At 38.6% G+C, this 22,272-nt stretch overlaps 2 protein-coding genes across 4 annotated transcripts in view; both read right to left on the reverse strand.

Moving 5' to 3' along the window:
• Positions 1-22,272, reverse strand: part of LOC114641309 (olfactory receptor 10A2-like) — a 342,696-nt gene that overhangs the window by 209,119 nt on the left and 111,305 nt on the right. The gene's annotated exons all lie outside the window — the stretch shown is intronic.
• Positions 20,972-21,853, reverse strand: LOC127527602 (olfactory receptor 7G1-like). The gene has a single exon (XM_051926710.1). It carries the CDS (start codon positions 21,851-21,853, stop codon positions 20,972-20,974), a length of 882 nt encoding a protein of 293 aa, XP_051782670.1.

The following is a 22,272-nucleotide window of genomic DNA, read 5'->3' on the forward strand; positions in this document are numbered from 1 at the left end:
GAAACTGTCGGGACCATAAAAATACTGCAATACTGTCTCACCTCGGTCTCTCTCCTTTCTCTGCGCTGCTACAAAGCCCCGCCCGCCAAGCGTTCCAAAAAGTCTGAGTGAGTCTCCGTTGCAGGCAGTTCTCTCGCGGCCTGGCTGTCAGACGGCTGCGGCCCGGTAGTGGGCCGAGGACCAGGGGTTGGGAACCCCTGGTCTACAGCATACAACATATCCTGCACCAAGACAATGTGCTTATAATGAATGCCTTCAACATTGCATTCAAAAATCTCAAATACTGGGCTTTGTTTTTTTTTAACAGCCATATTGCTCTCTGATTTCATCTCAGGCACAAACAATTTATAGACAGAATTTTGCCACCTGCAATCCTGAAAAGAAATCAAAAATTAGAAAACAGAATCTACTCTGTTCTGACAGGTGTGACCAAGAAAATCACTGGGGCTTAGGAAGAACAGGGCTTCTAGGCTTGAATCAGTGTGCAGAACCCACCTAGCTGTACTGAGGGAGACTAAAAAACATATAATGTGAAGGTTAGGGGCAGTGAGACTTGAATAGCCCACCCATAAGAATAGTAAACCCTTAATGAGCAAAGCGAGAGCAGGTAATAAGAGTATGGACAGGCACAAAATGACAGAGACAGCATCTGAGATTAAGAACAATACATACATTATCTAAACCTGTTTATCAAGAGCAGGATCAAAGGAAACCTGGAGCCTCCCCAAGCAGGTTTGGATGCAAGGCAGGATAAATCCCTGGTATGCAATATGTATGATATTGTTCAGAACAAATAGTATATGATACTTCAGCCATCCATTTTGAGAGACAGAGAAACATTGAAAAAATACGGACAGATATTTTAAAACATAATTCTGCTACTGGGTTACTTTCATAATATCAGGTATTTTGAGCTGTGAATATTTACTAAAAAAGAGAAATGAATAAATATAGCATAAATACAACAATACATTAGTATGTTTAGCTTTGCATCACTTGGCAGACTCTCTTCCCCTACCTACCTGTAGTTCAGTAGAGACGTTGCCAACTCGGGAATTTTACAAAGTGTGCATCGCTTCATTGTTAGTTTTTCATTTTGGTTTTGTTAAATATTTTATTTCAGTTTATGAAAAAAAATTTGAATAATAGTTTCAGTTTTGATTTAAATTTTCGTTAACTTTAATAACCTTGCTGTGAAGTACTGGGCATAATGGATATTCCTGAATTTATGTAAATGAAAGAGTTACAAAAGTATCATTAAATTACTTGATTAACTGATAAGCAAAAAGATACTGAATTTATACAACAGAATAAATGAGTTATTTTTTTTTAATTAACTGAAACTTTAATAGTTGACTCATTCATTTACAATTGTAAATCCATTTTGGAACAATGGGTGGTATTAACAATATTTTCCATTAAAATATTATAAAGCAGTACTTACTCACACTTAAATACGATAGACTGAACCTGGATGAAATTTCTTGTTTAACCAAGCAACTGAAAGAAGAATCGAAAATGAGATCTCACATAGAAAATGTGAAATTGTAATTCTGATTTTGAATAAATTCACTTACAGTAGTTACGGTGAATTGGGATTACAAATAATTAAGGAAAGGAACAGCATTTATAATGAACTGTTTACTTGCCAAGAAGATAAAGCTGAATTCAAAAGATGAAGTGAAAAAGCCAAGTTGGACAGACATCGACAATTCTCGTCAATATCTGCTTTGTTTACTACCGGAATGGAAGTGAAGATTCTGGGAAAAAAGTGTGCACACCACTTCTGTAAATGCTGATTGGTGTATGGCTTTTGATTTTTTCGAATTAAGGAAATTTTTACGGTATATTTTAGGAGCCAAAGTGCCGAACATTTTAAACATTTTATAAATTCCTACCGGACAGTCCATGGCGTGTTAAAAATGAGGATATGTCTGGGAAAATGAGGACGGCTGGTAGATCTAGACATAAAGCATGTTGTGCACAAAAGAGGCCTTAAAAGATTTACCATCAAAAATTGTTGGTTTGAATAAAGCTGGAAAGGGATATAAAGTCATTTCAAAGATTTCAGATATTCATCAGTCTACAAGTAGACAAATTGTGTATAAATAGACAGGATTTAGTACTGTGGCTCCTCTCCATAGAAGTGGGTGCGGTGCCAAGATGGCTCGATATGAACAATACAATCTGCACAATGAGGTAAAAACAATCCGTGCCATCTCCGTCTGTATGGTTTACTAATTAAGTATCATATTTATATGCTGAAATATTTGTATTTTTCAAGGCTCATGTCATATTATTCAAACATTTGTGTTGATTCATCTTTGCTGTACAGCATGTTTTTTAATGTTTAAACACTGATTTTGTTGGAAGTACTAATACAATAAATATATGTTTAATTCCATCGACCATTTACATTTTTATTCCTGTGTGTAGGTAGGGGCCCCAGTGTACTGCTTTGCCCTGGGGCCTATAATGCTGTTATGACAGCCACTGATGTGGGTACCTGACTTTCATTTTCGTTCTCCAGAAAACTTGCATCAAAACTTTGAAAAGTCAGATTCCTATTCAGCAATAGTACACAATAAATAAATAAATAATATGCATGGTGTATTTTGCTTTGTGCAATCACTTCACACTCATGCCCAATGTCGATGCCATTCTAGATGTTGTTTACTCTACACTACTCACATGCACGCAGGGATTAGATGTCCAGTCAATGGGTCTAACAGTCCTCCTAGCAAAGAGGGTCTACCTAAAACATAATGATGAGTTTTATCAACATTTACAGCTTTACCCCTGAATGTCCACTTTAGTCATTTGCTCTCAACATTTTGTGTCGACAAAAGTCAACATCCACCCTAAATGTGTTAATAACATATGAATTGTTTGATTTGTCATATTTGATTTGTGGAGCAGAGGGAGAAATCAAGGAAAAATGTGACTTTGTCCTTAACATTACGAAGGTCACTGAAGATATTCTGAACAAATCCAAATTGTATTATGTGATATCATCTACTGTTGAATTCTGCTCTGTACTTGTATTATTTCTATTGCACTATTATATTTTATTGAGGATTACTTGTGTTCTGTGTATTGTGTTGTATTTACCCCCTTTACTTGACACCCACTGCACACCCAACCTACCTGGAAAGGGGTCTCTCTTTGAACTGCCTTTCCCAAGGTTTCTCCATTTTTTTTTCCTTGTCTTCTTAGAGACTCAAAGCTGGGAGGCTGTCAAAAGGCAGGGCCTGTTAAAGCCCATTGAGGCATTTCTTGTGTGATGTTGGGATAAACAAAAATAAATGGTATTGTATATTTTATACTTAGATAAATGAGAGATGTAAGTTTTTGATTTTTATTAAATTTGCAAGCCTTTCTGAAAGCATATTTTCACTTTGTCATTATGGTTTATTGCATGTTGATTGACAGGCAAAAATGGAAAATTCATTCATTTAAAATGAAATCACAATAAAGTGTGCAGAAAGTGAAGTGGACTAAAAGCTTTCTTTAATCTACTGTATAAGCACAACGGTACCAGTATAAATTATTGTTAACATAAAGAATGAAATATCACCACTTGACAATGAAAGAGGGAAACTCCTGTCTGGGTGGGGGTCCACCATGGACAAGATACTAGTCAGTCACAAGGCATTCTGGGATATCTCTATTTCATGTTCTGGCTATAAGCAGAATGAGATGTAATGGCGCAGGCAGTAGATTTTAAACCTGTAGTTGTCTGTTTCTCTCTGTGATTATCAGCCGGTCTCTTAATCTGACTCCAGTTTTAAAAGAGACATACAAACAATCACAATATTTACAGAATTTGTGAACCACCACCAATGATGTAAATGAGCTGCTTTGCTCTGTGAATGCATTTTGGCGATTTCATTTGCTCCTCTCCTCTATTTTTAGTTTTAATTTTAGTCCAGCACCAGTTTCAAAATGGGAAAATCTAAAGAGACCAGCAGCCGATCTCCAGTCTCCTAGGACTCCATGTTTGTGGAGAGATCTCCAAAGGGAAATAGAGAAAACTTCCATAACATATAAATATAAGGGAAGGGTGGTGATTTTACTTTTGTCATCAGTACAGATAATAAAGAGAAGCATTAAAAAGTAAAAAGCAGCCTTGTTTTTAATATAAGGCACAACAGCAGATAAATATATGAATAGTAGAAGAACAAAGCTTTACTCGTATGTGTGGCCTGTCAGGTAACATCTGGGGTAAAGAGAAGTCAGAAGGAAGAGAGCAGTGTCCATTTTGGAAGATATGACAAACACTAAGCATTGAAGGTGAGTTCATAATTGATTACTTGTGAAAAGTGTTCAGCTTGTTCATTCTTCACTGTATTTCTTTGTAAGTTTGCTCCAAGTCAAGATTATGTCATTTATAGGGCTGCTTTACAGGAGATGGGACTTGAATCTCACCGAGGTCTCTCATTCTTTTATGCCTCATCTTGGTTATTCACTCTCATACCAGACATGTGTGCATTAGGTTGATGCAAACCAAGGTTATTATAATTAACGAAAACTAAAATCAAAACTGAAACTCTTATTAAAAAAACATTTTCGTAAACTAAAATAAAATAATTAACAATACCGAAATGAAAAACCTGCGGTGGGTTGGCACCCTGCCCGGGATTGGTTCCTGCCTTGTGCCCTGTGTTGGCTGGGATTGGCTCCAGCAGACCCCCGTGACCCTGTGTTCGGATTCAGCGGGTTGGAAAATGGATGGATGGATGGATGAAATGAAAAACTAAAACTAAACGAAACTATTAAAGTAGTTGGAAAGACTAACTGAAATAAAAGTTTACTAAAAATAATTTTAGTTTTTGTTTTTGAATGAATATTCTTGCTGTTAGTTGTTAACCCTTATAACTTTTAACTCTAAAACTGAAAGTCATCCAACACGAGCCGCCCGCACATATTCATCCAGTGTACAGCAGCTGGTGACAGAAGGCGGCTGTTCACACAGCATTTGCGGTGACAGAGCGAGCTGAATATGCGAGTAAAGCCTGTGGAAAAGAAAATTATTTACGTGTCGTCTTTCTTTGCACTTGTTGTATATCAAAATGTAATTCAAATGCCTGAAATTGGAATGTGCTGGTCAACAAAAACTTTACCGTATGGACAGAAAAATCACAAGTGAGTAACATTTCAGCTTATTTCTCAGGTGCATTTTGTTGACAGTAATTCACCTGCCTCTTCGCACATGAAGTATTAGAGAAAGTATAGTAATCATGAAGAAAAATTCGGCCTTGAGGTTTTGATGAATCTTGATGTTTTAGACCTCCCCAAGTCCGAAAATTTTTTTGGAACTATGTATGTGTGTGTGTGCATGTGTGTGTGTGTAACTCAACTCAAAAACCCAACGATAGATAGATAAAATTTGGCATGTGTTTGTTACAGCAAAATTGTAGATCTGTATTAACCTTTGGGCTAAATTCATCAACCGAAAGTGCTACTTTACCTGAATACATACTCGATTATTTTTTTATTCATGCAGCTGCAGAGTCCAATTTATTCAACTACACTTTTATAATAAATGTTCAATGTATTATAAAGTTGATTTGATTTGTTGTTGATGTCTCTTTAATGTACATAATATAGTCATTTTCTTGTGGTTTGCTCCTCAAATATCCAAGAAAATCTACAGGAGACCACTCCTGATTTTTGAAAATAAAACAGCACTGACCGAGAGACTGAGAAGGTCATCATACAAGATTAGCATATTGTTGCTGACCAATCACTTTTGCCTTAAAAACGTCACTTAACAACAAAGCGATACAAACCTTGTGAAATTCCGAAGTTGGCAATGTCTCTACTGAACTACAGGTAGGTAGGAGAAGAGAGTCTGCCAAGTGATGAAAAGCTAAACATACTAATGTGTTTTTGTATTATGCTATATTTATTAATTACTCTTTTTTAGTTAATATTCATAGCTCAAAATATCTGATATTATGAAAATAATCTAGTAGCAGAATTATGTTTTAAAATATCTGTCCCCATTTTTTCAAAGTTTCTCTCTCTCTCAAAACAGTTTTAATATCATATTTTTTTTGTTCTTAACATCAGCCATATCATACATATTGCATACCAGGGATTTTTCCTGCCTTGCATCCAAACCTGCTGGGTAGGCTCCAGGTTTCCTATGATCCTGCTTTGGATAAACAGGTTTAGATAATGTATATATTTTTCTTAATCTCAGATGCTGTATCTGTCATTTTGTGCCTGTACATACTCTTATTACCTACTCAAGCTCTGCTCATTATGGGTTTATTGTTCTAATGGGTGGGCTATTCAAGTCTCACTGCCCCTAACTTTCACACTACATGCTTGTTTTTCTTTGTTTCCCTCAATACAGCTATGTGGGGTTTGCACACTGATTCAAGCCTAAGAGCCTTGTTCTTCCTAAGCCCCCGTGATTTTCATGGTCACACCTGTCAGAACACAGTAGATTCTGTTTTCTAAGTTTTTGATACCTTTTCATGCCTGCAGTTGGCAAAATTCTGTCTATAAATTGTTTGTGTCTGAGATGGAATCAGAGATCAATATGGCTGACAAAAAATAACAAAGCCTAATATTTGAGATTTTTGAATGAAATGTTGAAGGCATTCATTATACGCACATTGTCTTGGAGCAGGATATGTTGTGGGCTGTAGACATTTAGATAAAAACCCCTCACACCTTAAAATTCACCTAAATTTCATAACAAAATGGCCCATTCTGGGCAATTAAAGGAAAAGCGAAAAAATGCCAACAGTCAGCGCAGATTTGTTCTGCACAAATGACATAGAAAATATTTTTAAAATTATACCTGGTTTTGATTATGCTTGTTTTTATCAGACAAAAACAAAACCAAATAGTAAACTGTGTTGTGTAGTGTAGTAAGCTTCCACTAACATTAAATTCATATTATATCCAAACCCACTAAGTGTACAGTTCTGTCTCATTGTGACACAAACTCCATATTAGCTCTTTAACACTAGAATCACCAGAGTCTATGAAAAAACTTGTAGATCCGACCCTCCTTAAAACCGTTCTCACCTCTCTCTTGTCTTCTAAATGTGCCGATTAAGACGAGCAGCAAGCAGCGGCTATTCCATCCCCAACCGTCGCAGAACGTTCACTAAGTTTTCCCAGCTCATGCCTTGTTTGATTATCTGGGAGTGACTGAACTGCTGGAGTTTTACAGTTGAAATAATAGATGTTATTTGGAACACATGCATTTCATGTGTGTTCCGTTTCTACAGTAATCTGTGTAAACACATTGTTAAAACAGAAACTTTTTCATATTTTAGTAATAAATGTTACAAAATGTAGGCATGGACTATAGAATGTGTGAAGCCTGACGTCCAAACATCAAATAAACACCTTCACAAAAGGTTCAAGGATGTCACAATACCCTCCGTGGCATAACGCTAAGATTTGCTGACTCAGAGCACAGCAGCCGTGCCGTACCTTAGAGACCCGAGTTCGATTCCCCGCTGGGGCGGAAGTGATTTTTTTTTTCTTTGTAGCCTCAAACAGACATAAAATTTATAAATTGGTATGCACTGTAAATCGTTAAGTTTAAAATGGCGATCACGGTTATTTTTGTTGATTAATTCATGCTTGTTTACTTAGAGTCAGAACAGGAGCTTATTCAGCTTCTGATCTGAGTCTAAGTAACAGCACCAGTATAAATCAAATCTGACAATGTTCGTTTTCAAATAATATTGCATTACTTTGACGATGTTTTCTGATTGGTACTATTCGCGTCATAAAATGATTTCATCAAAACCTCACATATATTTGTCTCTTTCTTTTTTTAAAATGTGCGTTGATCACTGTCAGCATGCTGTAGCACACAGCAACTGGCCACCTGCATGTTCTTGCAAGCACTGAATAAGCTCACTGAATAAGACAGCGCTATATGCAATCATCAGATTCAAATGTTAACAGTTCACACACACGCAAGGATCGTCTTTCCTACATTTACAATGTGTGTACCTGTTACAATGTACTCACTTCTCTCTATGCTGTGGTTTCTATTACACACCTGAAAGAAAGACAATATATGTGAAAACATCATCGCACTAAATGCAAAATTATTTGAAAACGAACAGCGTCAGATCGGGTGTGAATTTATGCTGGAACTGGAAATTCTCTGATGTGGAATCAGTTCTGTATGGTTGTGGGCGTGGGTGTGAGTGGTGAACATAACTGGGAATTACTGTGAATATGCGTGGTGTTTTGAGATAATGAATAGAGCTGCAAATTACAGGTGCTTGTTTAGTGTAATAGGAACCATAGCACAGAGAGGTGTGTACACTGCAACAAGTACACATGTCGTAAATGTAGGAAGGGTGCTCCTTGGGTGAGTTATAGCGCGTCTTTATGTGAAAACAACAGTATCAGATGGGGAGTGTCTGATGATTGCATATAGCCCTGAAGTTACTGCTCTTTACTATGCTTTCCTCTGCATGTTCTGGAGTACAAAAGAAACAGCATACAGCAACATGTGGGGACTGGCAAGATTGGGGGAAAAAAACACAACATACAAAAACAAAAACAAAGCTAACTTTTACAAATATCATAAATTACACCGGCTGTTACAGACTGAAATCAAATGTATCTTTTTATTCTAAAATAGTAAAAATAAGAGCAGTTCACTTCTCAAAAGGGAATCGTGCAGGACCGATCTCATGACCTTTTGATTCCCAGTCAGCAACTGATACTGTTGCGCTACGGCGACAGTCATAGTAAATGGGTGTCAAAGTCGCACACTAAGGCGGCTTTTTTTTCTGCAGTTATATTTCTGAATAAAAGTGCACTTGTTCTGTTATATTTGTACCTTTCTTGAAAATGTTTCTTTGATATTTGGACTTCAGGCTTCATACATTATATAGTTTATGCCTACATTTTGTCATTTACTACTAGAATATGAAAAATGTTTCTGTTTTAAAAATGTGTTTGCACAGATTACTGTAGAAATGGAACACACATGAAATGCGTGTGTTCCAAATAATGATCTATTATTTCCACTCTAAAACTCCACTTCACTCCCAGATAATCAATCAAGGCATGAGCTGGGAGAAGTTCGTGCACGTTCTAAGTCGGTGGGGGGATGGAATAGCCGGCTGCTTGCAGCTTATGTTTATCTGCACATTTAGAAGACAAAAGACAATGGCGGAAAGGTGCGAACGGATTTAAGAAGCGATTTAAGGTGGGACGGATCTACAAGTTTTTTCATAGGCTCTGGTAATTCTAGTGTTAACAGTACCACAATTACAAAACTAAAACTGAAACTAATATATATATATATATATATATATATATATATATATATATATATATATATATATAAATAAAGTAGAAGGGTCATTGTAAAATAAAAACTAAATTAAAATTAAAAATACACAGTGAAGGAAAGCTAAAACTAAACTCAATTTCGATGTAAGGTCAGAAAGAATATAAAAATAAAAATTAATATTAAAAGGCAAAACTATAATAACCTTGATGCAACCTCCAAATTAGTGTGGGACTATCAGATGGGTGTGAGTGAGACCTGGGATGAACCATTAAGGAACTGTGCCTATAAATGATGTCGCTGTGCACGTCTATTTGCTGACACCCAAATTGGACTAAGCGGGTTTGAAAAACCACCATATGATTTGCATGAATATGGTGGGGGGCAACAGTTTTGCTTTGCTTCTCTGGAACCTCACAACTGAAAGAGCAGGTCCAGTACTTCATTTGCACGTTGTCACATATTACTGATTTTAGGGTGGCAATACAGCACAGTGCTCAGCACTACTGCCCCACAGTTCCTGTGCCCAGGAGGAATGTGCATGGTATACACTGCAAAAAATAAAATCTGAACAAGTGAAAAGTTTCTGTATTAAGCCATTCAATCTTGTTCTCCTTATTGTAAGATTTATTGAATTATGAAGACATTCGTATATTTAGCTTATTTTAAGAAATCATTGTGAAGTAAATTTTGTTTATCTCATTAACAGATTTCTTTGTAATTTTTTTTTCTGGTGTTTGCGTATGGATTGTTTGCGTTGTATTCATGTCTGTATGGGTTTTTTCTGGGCTCATCTGTTTTCCCTGAATAAGTCACATTACTACCTAAAATAAAACAAACTTACCTATGCATAGACAACACATACGATGCCTTACAAAAGTACTGTATTCATCCTCACTGGTGTTTGTCCTGTTTTGTTGTAGTACAACCTGGAATTAAAAAGGATTTTTGGGGAGGTTAGCTCCATTTTAATCTACCAGTGATTCAATCCTAAATCAGTCAATGACACTCTCTCATGTTGCACCGATCTCGAATTAGAACACCATGCTTCCATCTGGGTCTTGTGGCATTCCAGATAAAATTGGAGAGCAGAGAAAGAACCTCAAACCAAAAGGAAAGAGGAGGCAATGGAGTCATGGAGCTGACAAAATTGCCTCTGGGGACTAAAATTCATTGTTACTGTGGCCAGCCACGACTGAAAGGACAATGGGATGTTTGACCCTGACTGAAATACCTAATTACTTGAATCGGTTAGTAGTGGGGGCAAATGTGGGGTAACTATTAGAACAGGAGGAGGTGTTAAATGGTAGAAGTGTGGAGTTCAATTAATCAATGTCATACATTGACATCATTTCAAATCTGTTAATTAGTTCTCTCTTGAAAAGCGGACAGATAGACAGATGTTGGATTATATATATAGAGAGATAAAAGCCTGTTATTCTATTATTGGGAGGGTCTTTGCCTTATTTTAATTAAAATGTGATGACTGTGGTGTGGACTGTAAGAGTTAGATACTGTGAAGAAATGGCAGCATTCATCATTTGGTAAAGAGGTAGCGAAAGCTTTTCCCGAAATCCTTAAATGAAACCAGGTGGAAAGCCATTGATGCCTGGTGCTTTGCCTTTATTTGTAGTGCCCAGTTTTTCTTTTAGCTCCTCCATATCTGAAAAATGGGGCAAATTTAGTGAATCTAGAAAAGATGAGGAGACACTGGGGGATTTGGTCACAGTCACTTAATCTGAGTAATATTTGAAAAACTAGGAATATGTTTTGGGTCATTAGTAATTGAGCCAGACTCAGTCCTGATAGTACTGACGGCCTGGAACTTACTGGGCTTAGCCAAAGAGGCATAATAGCAAGCCCTAGTCTGATGGAGCTGAAGTACTGGTTCTTGTAAGAAGACTGAATTTATCTTAGCCATAACAGTCACAATTTTATTTTTTTTATCTAGTAAGTGGGGGCAAGAAAGCCGGGAATCAATTTCAGCAATGTTTTTATTTTTTCAGAATTTAAGATGTGATAAAAAAGAAATGGAACCGTCTTGGAAACAGCCTTTTGTAGCCTCCCTCAGGATTTCAGGATCCTCCACTGAGCCAACTGGGAGCGTAGTCTAGGCAGGAAAGACCCTTGATACTGAGTGGGTGCATAAATGCTTATAAACATAATTTTCTATTCTTCAAACTCTGTGCATACTGTAGGTAACAACAATGGCTGTTATCATCACCACCAACTGCAGTAACCTTCACCTTCTTTCTAATGAGAATAAGTACTCCAAAGATTTCAGTAGAAGCAGACCGGGAAGCAGTAATCCAGTAATATCTAGTTTTGCAGCGTCTAATGTTGGTCGCCGTGAAGTGAGTTTCCTGCACTAAAGCAATGTCAACATAGGGATTGTGTAAAATATTGAGGCAGAGATCACAAATCACATATTAATCAGATTACTAGGACTGCATTTTTTCACTAAAGGAATATAGCAAAAGTCAGACCTCTTATAACTTTACAAAACACTGACAAATTAATTCACGCTTTTGTTTTAAGTCGACTAGATTACTGTAATGCACTCCTAACAGGACTACCTAAGAAAGACATCAATCGGTTACAGTTAGAGCAGCATGCAGCAACAAGATTATCTTAACTAGACAAAGAAAATCTGAGCACATCACACCAGTCTTAGCCTCGTTACATTGGTTACCCATGTGATTTAGACTTGACTTTAAAATACTACTAATGGTTTGTAAAGCCTAAAATAATCTCGCTCTGTCCTATATTTTGGAATACTTGTTCCCTTAAATTCCAAGTCATAACCTTAGATCTTCAACTGAAGGTCTGCTTATAATTCCAAGAGTCTTCCTTAAAAGAAGTGTTGAGGCAACCTTTTGCTGTTATGCCCCTAAAATTTGGAATATTTTACCAAAAGACATTCTCTAGGCTAATACTGTAGAATAATATAAAAATTGTTAAAAACCAATGATTTTAAAATGTCTTTTTGTAGACTATATGGGAATTGAATTATCACTCTCCTCTGGGTTCTGCAATCCATACTTATCTCTAATATTCTCTGCTGTCTTTGCTGGTCCTTCTGTGGTAGCAATCTACGCCATCAACAGCTGATCAATGCACCATGCGGCCCCCTGTGTTTATGGATTGAATGGTGGGTGTCCTATATGTCTACATGACCATCATCATCAATGTCTTCCATGTAATGCTTGAAAACCATGAGGTCTAATTTAGGACATCTGTGTTAGGTAGAATGCCCAGTGAGGTCTTTTGGCCTTGGAGCCCCTGCAGATTTTGTTTTTTTCTCGAGTCTAACTGGAGTTTTTTTTTTTGTTTGCTTGTTTTTTCTGTCCTCCTGGCCATCCGACCTTTCCTTTTCTTTGTTACACACTGTATAATGCTATTGCCGTTTATGTTTTATGTTAACTTCCTTTTTATTTCATCTTGTAAAGCACTTTGAGCTACATTGTTTGTATGAAAACATGCTATAGAAATAAATGTTGTTGTTGTTGTTGTGTTGTTAGGGTGTGAGAGGAACAGTACTCCAGAGGCAAGTCACTCCTGTTGAGCACCAAGAGCAGGAACGGCTGAGGGCTGCAATGATCATCCTATAGATGCCATTGAACCGTGGTTTGGTTTAACAGTACAACAGAGTCAGGCTTTCGACATCTTAGCAGGTTCTGGCCAATGTGGCTGGGACGATGGCCTAGAAGGGTTGACTTCATTCACTGGATTCTTACCCCAGCTGAGGATGGTAAGTAGGTATAGTAAAAGTTACAGAGACACACTGGAGATGGAGGGCAGAGAAGATAAGGTTTCCGATTCTGACTGTGTTTCAATCATTGTTAGTATCGTATTTTTTGTAACTTATTTTTTGTTCAATTTTAAGCATAAGCACTAGATTATTTATTTGAAGAAAAGTGTTAAACTTTTTCAGACACTGTTTGTGAATGAAAGCATTTTGCACTTTTGCACCAACTTTGTTGTGTCTGTCCTCATTGTCCTAGTCCATTGTCAATGTCCCAGGAAGTGGGTGATGCCAAAGCTGTGGGCACCAAGGTTATTCCACACACCCGTGAAGCAACAAACGCAATACTCAGCTGCTCACTTTCACTCATACTGGTTGTTTATGAATTGCTAAAGGAAACTCCATATAGAATACCAGACTCCAAGTGCTTTGATTTCTAAATGACCATCCATCCGTCCTTTAATCCATCCATCCAATTTCTAAACCTGCTCATTCAAAACAGGGCCAAGGGGAAGCTGGTCCCCATCCTGGCAATCATCAGAAACATTTGTTAAGTGTAACGAAACAATTCCAACTAATGCTGTACTCTATATCTCATTACACTAATCATCTGGGAGAAACTTGCAGCGCTGACTCCATCACCACACGCGAAACTGCAACTACAAACATTCACCATTCTTTCTTTTTATTGTTTCAGGTTAAAGATGGAATCTACAGCGATGCGCAATGAAACCGTCTTTGTGTCGGAGTTTGTGCTGCACTGTGAAGTCACATCACAAATTCGAAGCTTCACAGTTGTTGCTTTGGCCATTATTTATCTGGTGACCCTTGTTGGAAACATTTTGGTCCTCCTGGTAATAATCCTGAACCACCAACTCCAAACTCCCATGTTTGTTTTGATTGCTACCCTGGCTGTTATAGACTTGCTAAACAACACTAACCTCATCCCTAAAATGATGGCTCTACTTCTCTTTGACTCTTCTCCGGTACCATATGGCGCCTGCGTGCTTCAGATGTACATGGTCTTTCATCTTGAGATAGTTGAATGCTTTCTTTTGGCTCTTATGGCATGTGACCGCTATATCGCTGTGATTCACCCTTTGAGATACCCTCAACTCGTAAATGGCCGAACCGTATGGGCAGGAATCTTATTATGCAACGTTCTCTGTGGCATGCCAATGACAGTATATATGATATTTCTCGCTGAACTTTATTTTTGTCGCACTAATGTCCTACCTATTTGTTTCTGTGATTATGGCACTATGGTTCTTGTTTCTTGCAATGAAAATGCTAAATACTTAGGTCTTCTGTCAACAAGCTCAACCACAATTGGTTTTGGAACTTTGGTAATAATCCTCTTTTCATATGGCAAGATTGCCCACGCAGCCCTGAAGATTTCATCATCTGAAAGCAAGGGAAAGGTCTTCAACGTGCTCGTCACACACCTGCTCGTGGTGTTGCTCTTCTATTTGCCGTTGATGATAGCTTTCATTTTACCCAGAATAGGAGTAAACCTGTCAACCGAAGCCTACAACACTTTGATTACTATCGCTGCTATTGTCCCCCCGATGATCAATCCCATCATCTACAGTTTTAGGAACATGGAAATGAAAAATGCAATAAGGAAACTTTTAACTGGGAAGAGAACAACTCAACATCCATAAATGCCGTGGGAAAGGAAGGAGCAGTTGAATTGAATGTGAATTTCAAAATGATCTCATGAACAGGAACATCTCATTGTGGTGAGGACTATTACTAAAGATCTTCAAATTTTATTACATTATAGGCATTACGGGGTGAATCAAAATTATGTTAACACTTGGATGGTAGAAACAATTTATTCACAAAACATACTTCATATGTGCAAAATGATTTACAGGAATGTCTCAACCTGTAAGCCATTATGTTCAAAACACAAAAACCAATGAGCAACAGTACTATTTAAAGCCCAGACACAAATTTCGTATGAAATAGATGATACCACAGTCCATTTTCTGTCTTTCAGGTCATTGATATCATGAACTTTCCGCTCCTTCACCATACCCGATAACCAGAAACTACAGGGTGTCAAATCAAGGGGAGTGTGGAGGACATGGCAATGGTCCATCACGACCTATCTATCAACCCAGAAAGGTGTGGTTGTGATAAAAATAATCCATTAGTGTTAACATCATTTTGTCTCACCCTGTATTTTAAAATTCTCTGCTCCATTAATCAACAATCTGTTTGTTAGATATAAGTGGATGTTTGTGATTATTTTATATGTACTGTATTATTCCTGCACTAAATAAACTTCCACTCATTACAATGTAAAACAGACTGGCATTGTCGATTTTTCTACATCTACTGTTGTGAAACGCCTTACCAGGAACACAAGTCCTTGGCCTATGTAGCTGCTACCAGACACACTTAATGGCAGGTTTATCTTGACTGGGCCTCTGTACCTTATGTGATAAAATGACCAATCGCCAAGTGGCTGTCCAGAGATGGCTCTCTGAGGAACCATCTGTATTCCCAACCTTATGCAAAGAGCCATAACTCGACCATTGGCAGCCCTGACAGTAGAAAATTTATAGTCAACCATAAAGTATGGGCTCATGTGACTTTAAAAAACCATTGGCAAGATGTCTGTTCTTTCCTTTAAAAACCTTTACAAACCTCAAATCTGTGCTTATTCTCTCAAGCTCACTGTTCCAAAGCAGGACCCCATAACCTACAGGGTGTGGTGTTAACAAGGTTTGGAGCGATCCACTCACCACGAAATGTTCCAATGCAGGATGAGAAAGGTGGAAGGCTTGTCTTAATTGAATTGGATGAGAAGGAGGAAAAGAAGCCCAAACTTTGTTAAGGAAAACAAGTGCACGAGCAACAGCTAGAATATAAGTAAAATTCAGATGTTCACCTTGCTAACGACGGGAGCTGACTGATCACCAGTTTTCACTGACCAGGAAGGGAGCCTGCATTGCAAGGTTGGGATTGTGATTACCCAGAAGATTGACTGTTAGCTCCACCCACCCATCATATGGGATCAACTGCCCATTTGCCGCACATACATCAAGGATTTCCCCTGTTTGAAGAAGCTCTTGCAATAGTTGCTCTGCGTGATTAGGAATGAAGGTTTCCCTCCACTGCCGGTCGATAATGCTTACTTGTGAACCAGAGTCAAACAGTACTGTCACAGCATATCCATTGATAAAGCAGCTCAGCAGACTCTTCCTACCAATTAGTGGTACAGTGGGGGCCGTAGCCTCTGGAGGCGTTTGTACTTTTGAAGGGAAGCCCTTGTTAGTTCCCTTCCCTTTTTGCTGTCGTTGTTCTCGCACTGGGGTCAATGGTGTGGACTGTAGCTGTGGAACAACCTCTATTTGTCCCCCAACAGAGGCCGACTCCCATTTCCCTGCTGCTTAGCTCTTTTCAAACAACCAATTGCTTGATGCCCTGGATCCCCACACACAAAGCAGTGCTTACAGTTTTCCAACCCTTGTTGGGTACAATTAGTGCAGCTGGAGATCCTACCTCTCCTCGTGGATGTGGACTGGCTTGGCGAAGGAGCAGGATTTTCACTGATAAAAGTCTGAGAGGTAGCATGCACCTGATGGTGGACTGGGATCTGTGCGGCTGTATTCTTTGGCTTAGTTGCCTGCATGACTGCGGTCTGTTGGTCCATTAAAGCAGCAACCATGTTTGTTAGAGCCTCCACCTGTGCACTAAGCTGTTGTATGGTCTCATTACCCTGTTTACTGGAGGTCTGATCCCCTTCGTTCACCTGGACACTATGTGCATGTGTTGTCTTCTGGCGCATAGCTTGACCAAGTCTACGCTGGTGTTCATTTTCATCAGCGATTATCTTCATAACCTGACTTAGGATTTCCTCATCAGTGACAAGGCTGCTTGAAATGAATGGTCTCAACCGCTGCCTGATTTCTGTGTACTTTGGCCCTAGGCCCTGATAGACTGTATGGAGGAAAACCTCCTGGATGGTCTTGGGGTCATAGCGAATATCGGTGTTCACCTGCTTCAACTGGAAGAGAATTTTCTGTTTGAGTCCAATCATGCGGTACAAAAACTGCTGAGGGGACTCTTGATTGCTTTGTTTTGCGCACTTCAGTTTCTGGAACAATTCAGTGCTGGCCCTCTCTCCAAGATGTGACCTGAGGAAGTCCTTCATTTCACTTATGGTGATTTCATCCTGATTGATAAGCATGTCCTTGAAGACACCTGGCTTGACTATTTTCAGCACACATTGGATCACTTCTGTCTCTGTGAAACCTTCCCTGACGCCCTCATCAATCTGTTTGCAAATACTGCTATATGTGATATCAAAATTGTGGTCACCAATTTGACCCCCATGTACTTTAAACTCCCTGTGTGGAAGATAAGGAAATTTGCTTAGAGAGGCTATCCCCTCTGGGGCTGCCTGTGGTAGTGTATACCGTTGTGGTGGGAGGGATTTTGGCACATCTTTATTGTTATACACAACTGGTTCAGTGCTAGTTATGCTTCTGAAGTGTTGAGGCTGCCCTCACAGCCCATCGTGGAAAACCAAGTGTTGCTCTATGTTCTGGCCTGTAATGCTAGAATCTGTACTATATTCAGTGTGCGGTCGTGTGGCATGCACTGCCATAGTGGTTGTGCATGTGTCTTGTGCCTGAGTTACCCCATTTTTAAGGCCAACTAAATCACGATTTTTAATAACTTTACATACTTAGTCATTTAACATTAATAACTGGCTCATACCTTCATCCTCAGAATTCAACAAGTCATCACATTGTATATACTTAAGTATATAGTCAATACATCCCTCTTCTTTTCCCATAAGAAATAATGGAAATACCCATAATGCGTTCCAAACTTCCCACTGCAGCACTTACTTAACCTTTTCATAATAAAAAAGGGTTGTATAATGTGCATAATTTACCAAAACACCAATAATTTTTCTAATGTACTAACCAAAAAGTTATAAAAAGTGCCTAGCCTACCAGAAGTAGGCTAGATTAAGCTAGGTCGCAGCGGCTCAGGGCTCTCCTTTTCAGTGCACTTTTTTGTTGTTGTTGTACTTTTTTTTTTTGCTTGTTTGTGCACGATCGGTTCGGTGAACATCCGCTACACCCATCAGAACCTTATAGACATTGGTGTCCAGAGCCAGACATCTGTTTCGAGTGTTTTTCATCACACGCACAACATCCCAGACAACATAGCGAGACCAGCGGGCTCTCCGTGGATTGTTGTCGGGTCTAGGAGACGACACAGACGGAGGAGGGAAAGGAAGCAGAAACGGGGACGCAGATCCGTCGTTATGCTAAGGCTAAAGAAACAACCATACAAGCCCTATACAGAACTTTTTTTTTGCAACTTCTTTGCATCTTTTTGCACCATTTGTTTATTTACTTGTTGTGTTCTACACATATATCTGCACTGAAGGAGCTGCTTTTAATCTCATTGTACATGTGTATAGTGACAATAAAAGGCATTCTATTCTATTCTAGAAACAACAATTTCATACTGTACTCACCATTTAATTTGACATTGTGATCGCTTTCTTTACCTTCGTTACCTTCTCTTCCTTCCTTAGCAATTATACAGTATGTCTTGCTTGCATGGTCTTAGTGAATTATATATATAGGTAAATCACTGCAATGACCGAAATGACGTCCTCAAACACATGTATCTGGGCTCCGACTGACGCTTACTAATGCTCTCGGTTGTTTGTTTACAATCACGCAAGCGGATACACGTGACCGCATTCGGGTCGTAACGCAAGATGTTGGTCATAAATCAAAACAAAAATTTTGGTCATAAATCAAGTTGTTCGCATGTCAGGCGACACTAACCTCGTATATCAAGGGTCGTATATCAAGGGTCGATTGTAGTATTCACTTTTGGTGATTACATTAATAAGATAAACTATTGTGGCCACTCTTTTTTTTTTTTTTTGAGTGTGCCACATATTATTATTATTACTATAATTTAATAAAAACATACATTTGGTTTGAGTCTGTAAAAACTGGTGTAAATTTCAGCTACTTGCAAAAGTTAGCACTTGTTTTTTTATTATTCAGTTTCATCCTCTCAGTGATGTTCACCTGGTACAACGAACGTACCTCTCCCTCTCTGAGTTGATGGCGTTTATCTCCATTCTTTCCACAAGACCAGCGCTGTGGCTGACGCCTGCTCAGAACTATTTGTTGTACCGGCAGTCAAAGATACGATGTCCTGTGACCAATATCAGACTGGACAAAGGCAGGACCGTAGCAACAGACAGCTTGTTCACAGAGCTTTTGCCAACTAATAGACTGCTGCACTGAAACACAACTCTGCTTGGCACCATAAAGTAAGACTTCCACCTGCAGCTAAAGTCACTTTACTACGCAAGCAATTTGCCACACTAGTGTTTAGATCTGACAGTGTATGTGTCCAAAAAAAGAAGTCTGACTGCATTCTCGTACCATTGCTCGCGTACTGAAGTGTCACCATGGCACTGCCAGATCTAAACACTAGCATGAAATGTCGCTCATGTACTGAAGAGTCTCTGCTTTGTCAGCATGCCTGTGCTGATCAAACACAGGAAGCTCTGCAGTCTACTTGTGACTTTACGCTATAAGAAGATAAGTAAATAAATCAACGTAAATAACACTCGATCTGACTTTTATATAAGTAACATATACATGTTTTTTATACAAAGACTTGCAAAACATTATCACAAACAGAATTTTGCACAATACCTTTGCGAGCTTGGCATGCCTTGCTCATCCTCATCTGAGTTCACCTTTGTTATTGCACATCTTTATTTGAAATCAGGGGGAGCATGAATGCGACTGAGAGAATAAAACCGAAAAAAAGAAAAAAACACTAACCATTACAAGTACCATAAATTTACACCAACTGTTACAGACTCAAATCAAATGTATGTTTTTATTGTATAATAGTAATAATAAGAGCAGCTCACTACTCAAAACAGTAATTCTGGGAAGAGGCCAGGATCAAACCCATGACCTCTTGATTATGAGTCAGCAGTTCTTACCACTGCACCACCCAAGCGGTCATGTCACAATTGTACCGTAACCCGATTTCTTTTTCTGCAGTTATATTCTTGAATAAAAGCGCGCTTGTTTTGTTATACGTGTACCTTTTGTGAAAGTGTTTATTTGCTAGTTAGACTTCAGTCTTCACACATTATACACTTCATGTGAAAATGTTGTTGTTAGTACTATAGCATGCCAAAATTTCTGTTTTAGCTATGTGTTCAACATTTCTTGCATTTCTCACATTTTCTGTCATTCCACATTTACCCAGATCATTGTTGACACAGAACACACATGAAATGCATGTGTTTCCAAATAACAATATATTATTTACCCTTTACAACTCAAGGCACCTCACACCGAAATAAACAACACTTGAGCTAGAATGTGAATGGGATAGCAGGTTGCTTTCTGCTTGTGCTGATGAACACCTTTACAGCACAAAAGACGCTGATGGAAAGGTGCGAAGAAATTTAAGGTGGGCTGGGATTACAAGCTTTTTGAAGTCTTCAGGGATTCTAGCGTTAAGTCAAGGTGTTTCACAACAGTAGACGTAGAAAAATCAACAATTCCAGTCTGTCTTAAATCGTGATGAGTGAAAGTTTATTTTATGCAGGAAATGTACAGTACATATAAAACAATCACAAACATCCACGTGTTATAATGAATATTAGAATCTAAGTAACAGATTGTTGATTAATGGAGCCGTGAATTTCTAAATCATGCCTATAACGTAATAAAGTTTGATGCGGTTTAGTAATAGTCTTCACCACAGTGAAGTGTTCCTGTTCATGAGTTCATCTTGAAATTCACCTGCCCCTTCCTTTCTGACATCATTTATGGTTGCTGATTACCAGAGTTGTTCTCTTCCCAGTGAAGAGTTTCTTTATTGCATTTTTCATTTCCTTGTTCCTAAAACTGTACATAATGGGATTGATCATCAGAGGGACAATAGTAGCGATGATAATCAAAGCGTTGTAGGCTTCGGTTGACAATTTTACTCCTACTCCGGGTAAAATGAAAGCTGTCAGCAACGGCACAAAAAAAAGTAACACCACGAGCAGGTGTGTGTGTGATGAGCACATCGAAGACCTTTCCTTTGCCTTCAGATGATGAAATCTTAAGGGCCGCATGGGCAATCTTGCCATAAGAAAAGAAGATTATGGCCAAAGTTCCAAAACCAGTTGTCGTTGCACTTCTTGAGAGAAAAGTTAAGTATTTAGCATCATCAGTGCAAGAAACACGAACCATAGTGCCATAATCACAGAAGCAATAAGGTAGGACATTTGTGCGACAAAAAGAGAGTTCAGTGACAAATGTCATATATACCGTCATTGGCATGCCAGAGAGAACGTTGCATAATAAGATGCCTGCCCACACGGTTCTGCCATTTACAAGTTGAGGGTATCTCAATGGGTGAATCACAGCAATATAGCGGTCACATGCCATAAGAGTGAAGAGAAAGGATTCTACTAACTCAAGATGAAAGACCAGGAACATCTGAACCAAGCAGGCACTGAACGGTACCGGAGAAGTATCAAAGAGAAGAACAGCCATCATTTTAGGGATCAAGTTAGTGTTGTGTAGCAAGTCTATAACAGCCAGGGTACCAATCAAAAGAAACATTGGAGTTTGGAGATGGTGGTCCAGGATTATTACCAGTAGGACCAAAAGGTTTCCAACAATGGTCACCAGATAAACAATGGCCAAGGCGACAACTGTAAAGCTTCGAATTTGTGATGTGACTTCACAGTGCAGCACAAACTCTGACACAAAAACGGTTGCGTTGTGCATCGCTGTAAAGTTCTTCTTTAATCTGAAACAATAAAAAGAAAGAATGGTGAAAATTCCATAGTTTCAGTGTCTTGTATGGTAAGGGAATTAGCACAGCACATGTTTCTACCAAACGATTAGTCTAATGAAATACAGACTACAGCATTAGTTGGAATTGTTTCATTACATTTTTAACAAATATTCCTGATGATTGCTGGGATGGGCACCTGCTTCCCCACGACCTTGCCCTGAATCAGCCGGTTCAGAAAATGAATGGGTGGATAGCTGATCATAATGAAATCAAATTGAAATATGAGAGTAGTCTACATCTACTGAAATAGTGATATGCTGGGTGGTTGTGTACCAGGTAGACTTCCTGAGTCTGAGTATTGTTGAGTATTCCTGAGTATTTCTTATATTGTTTCCTCGGTGTGTCTGAT

This window comes from Erpetoichthys calabaricus, chromosome 4 (genome assembly GCF_900747795.2).
Source record: "Erpetoichthys calabaricus chromosome 4, fErpCal1.3, whole genome shotgun sequence".
Classification (NCBI taxonomy): Eukaryota; Metazoa; Chordata; class Cladistia; order Polypteriformes; family Polypteridae; genus Erpetoichthys; species Erpetoichthys calabaricus.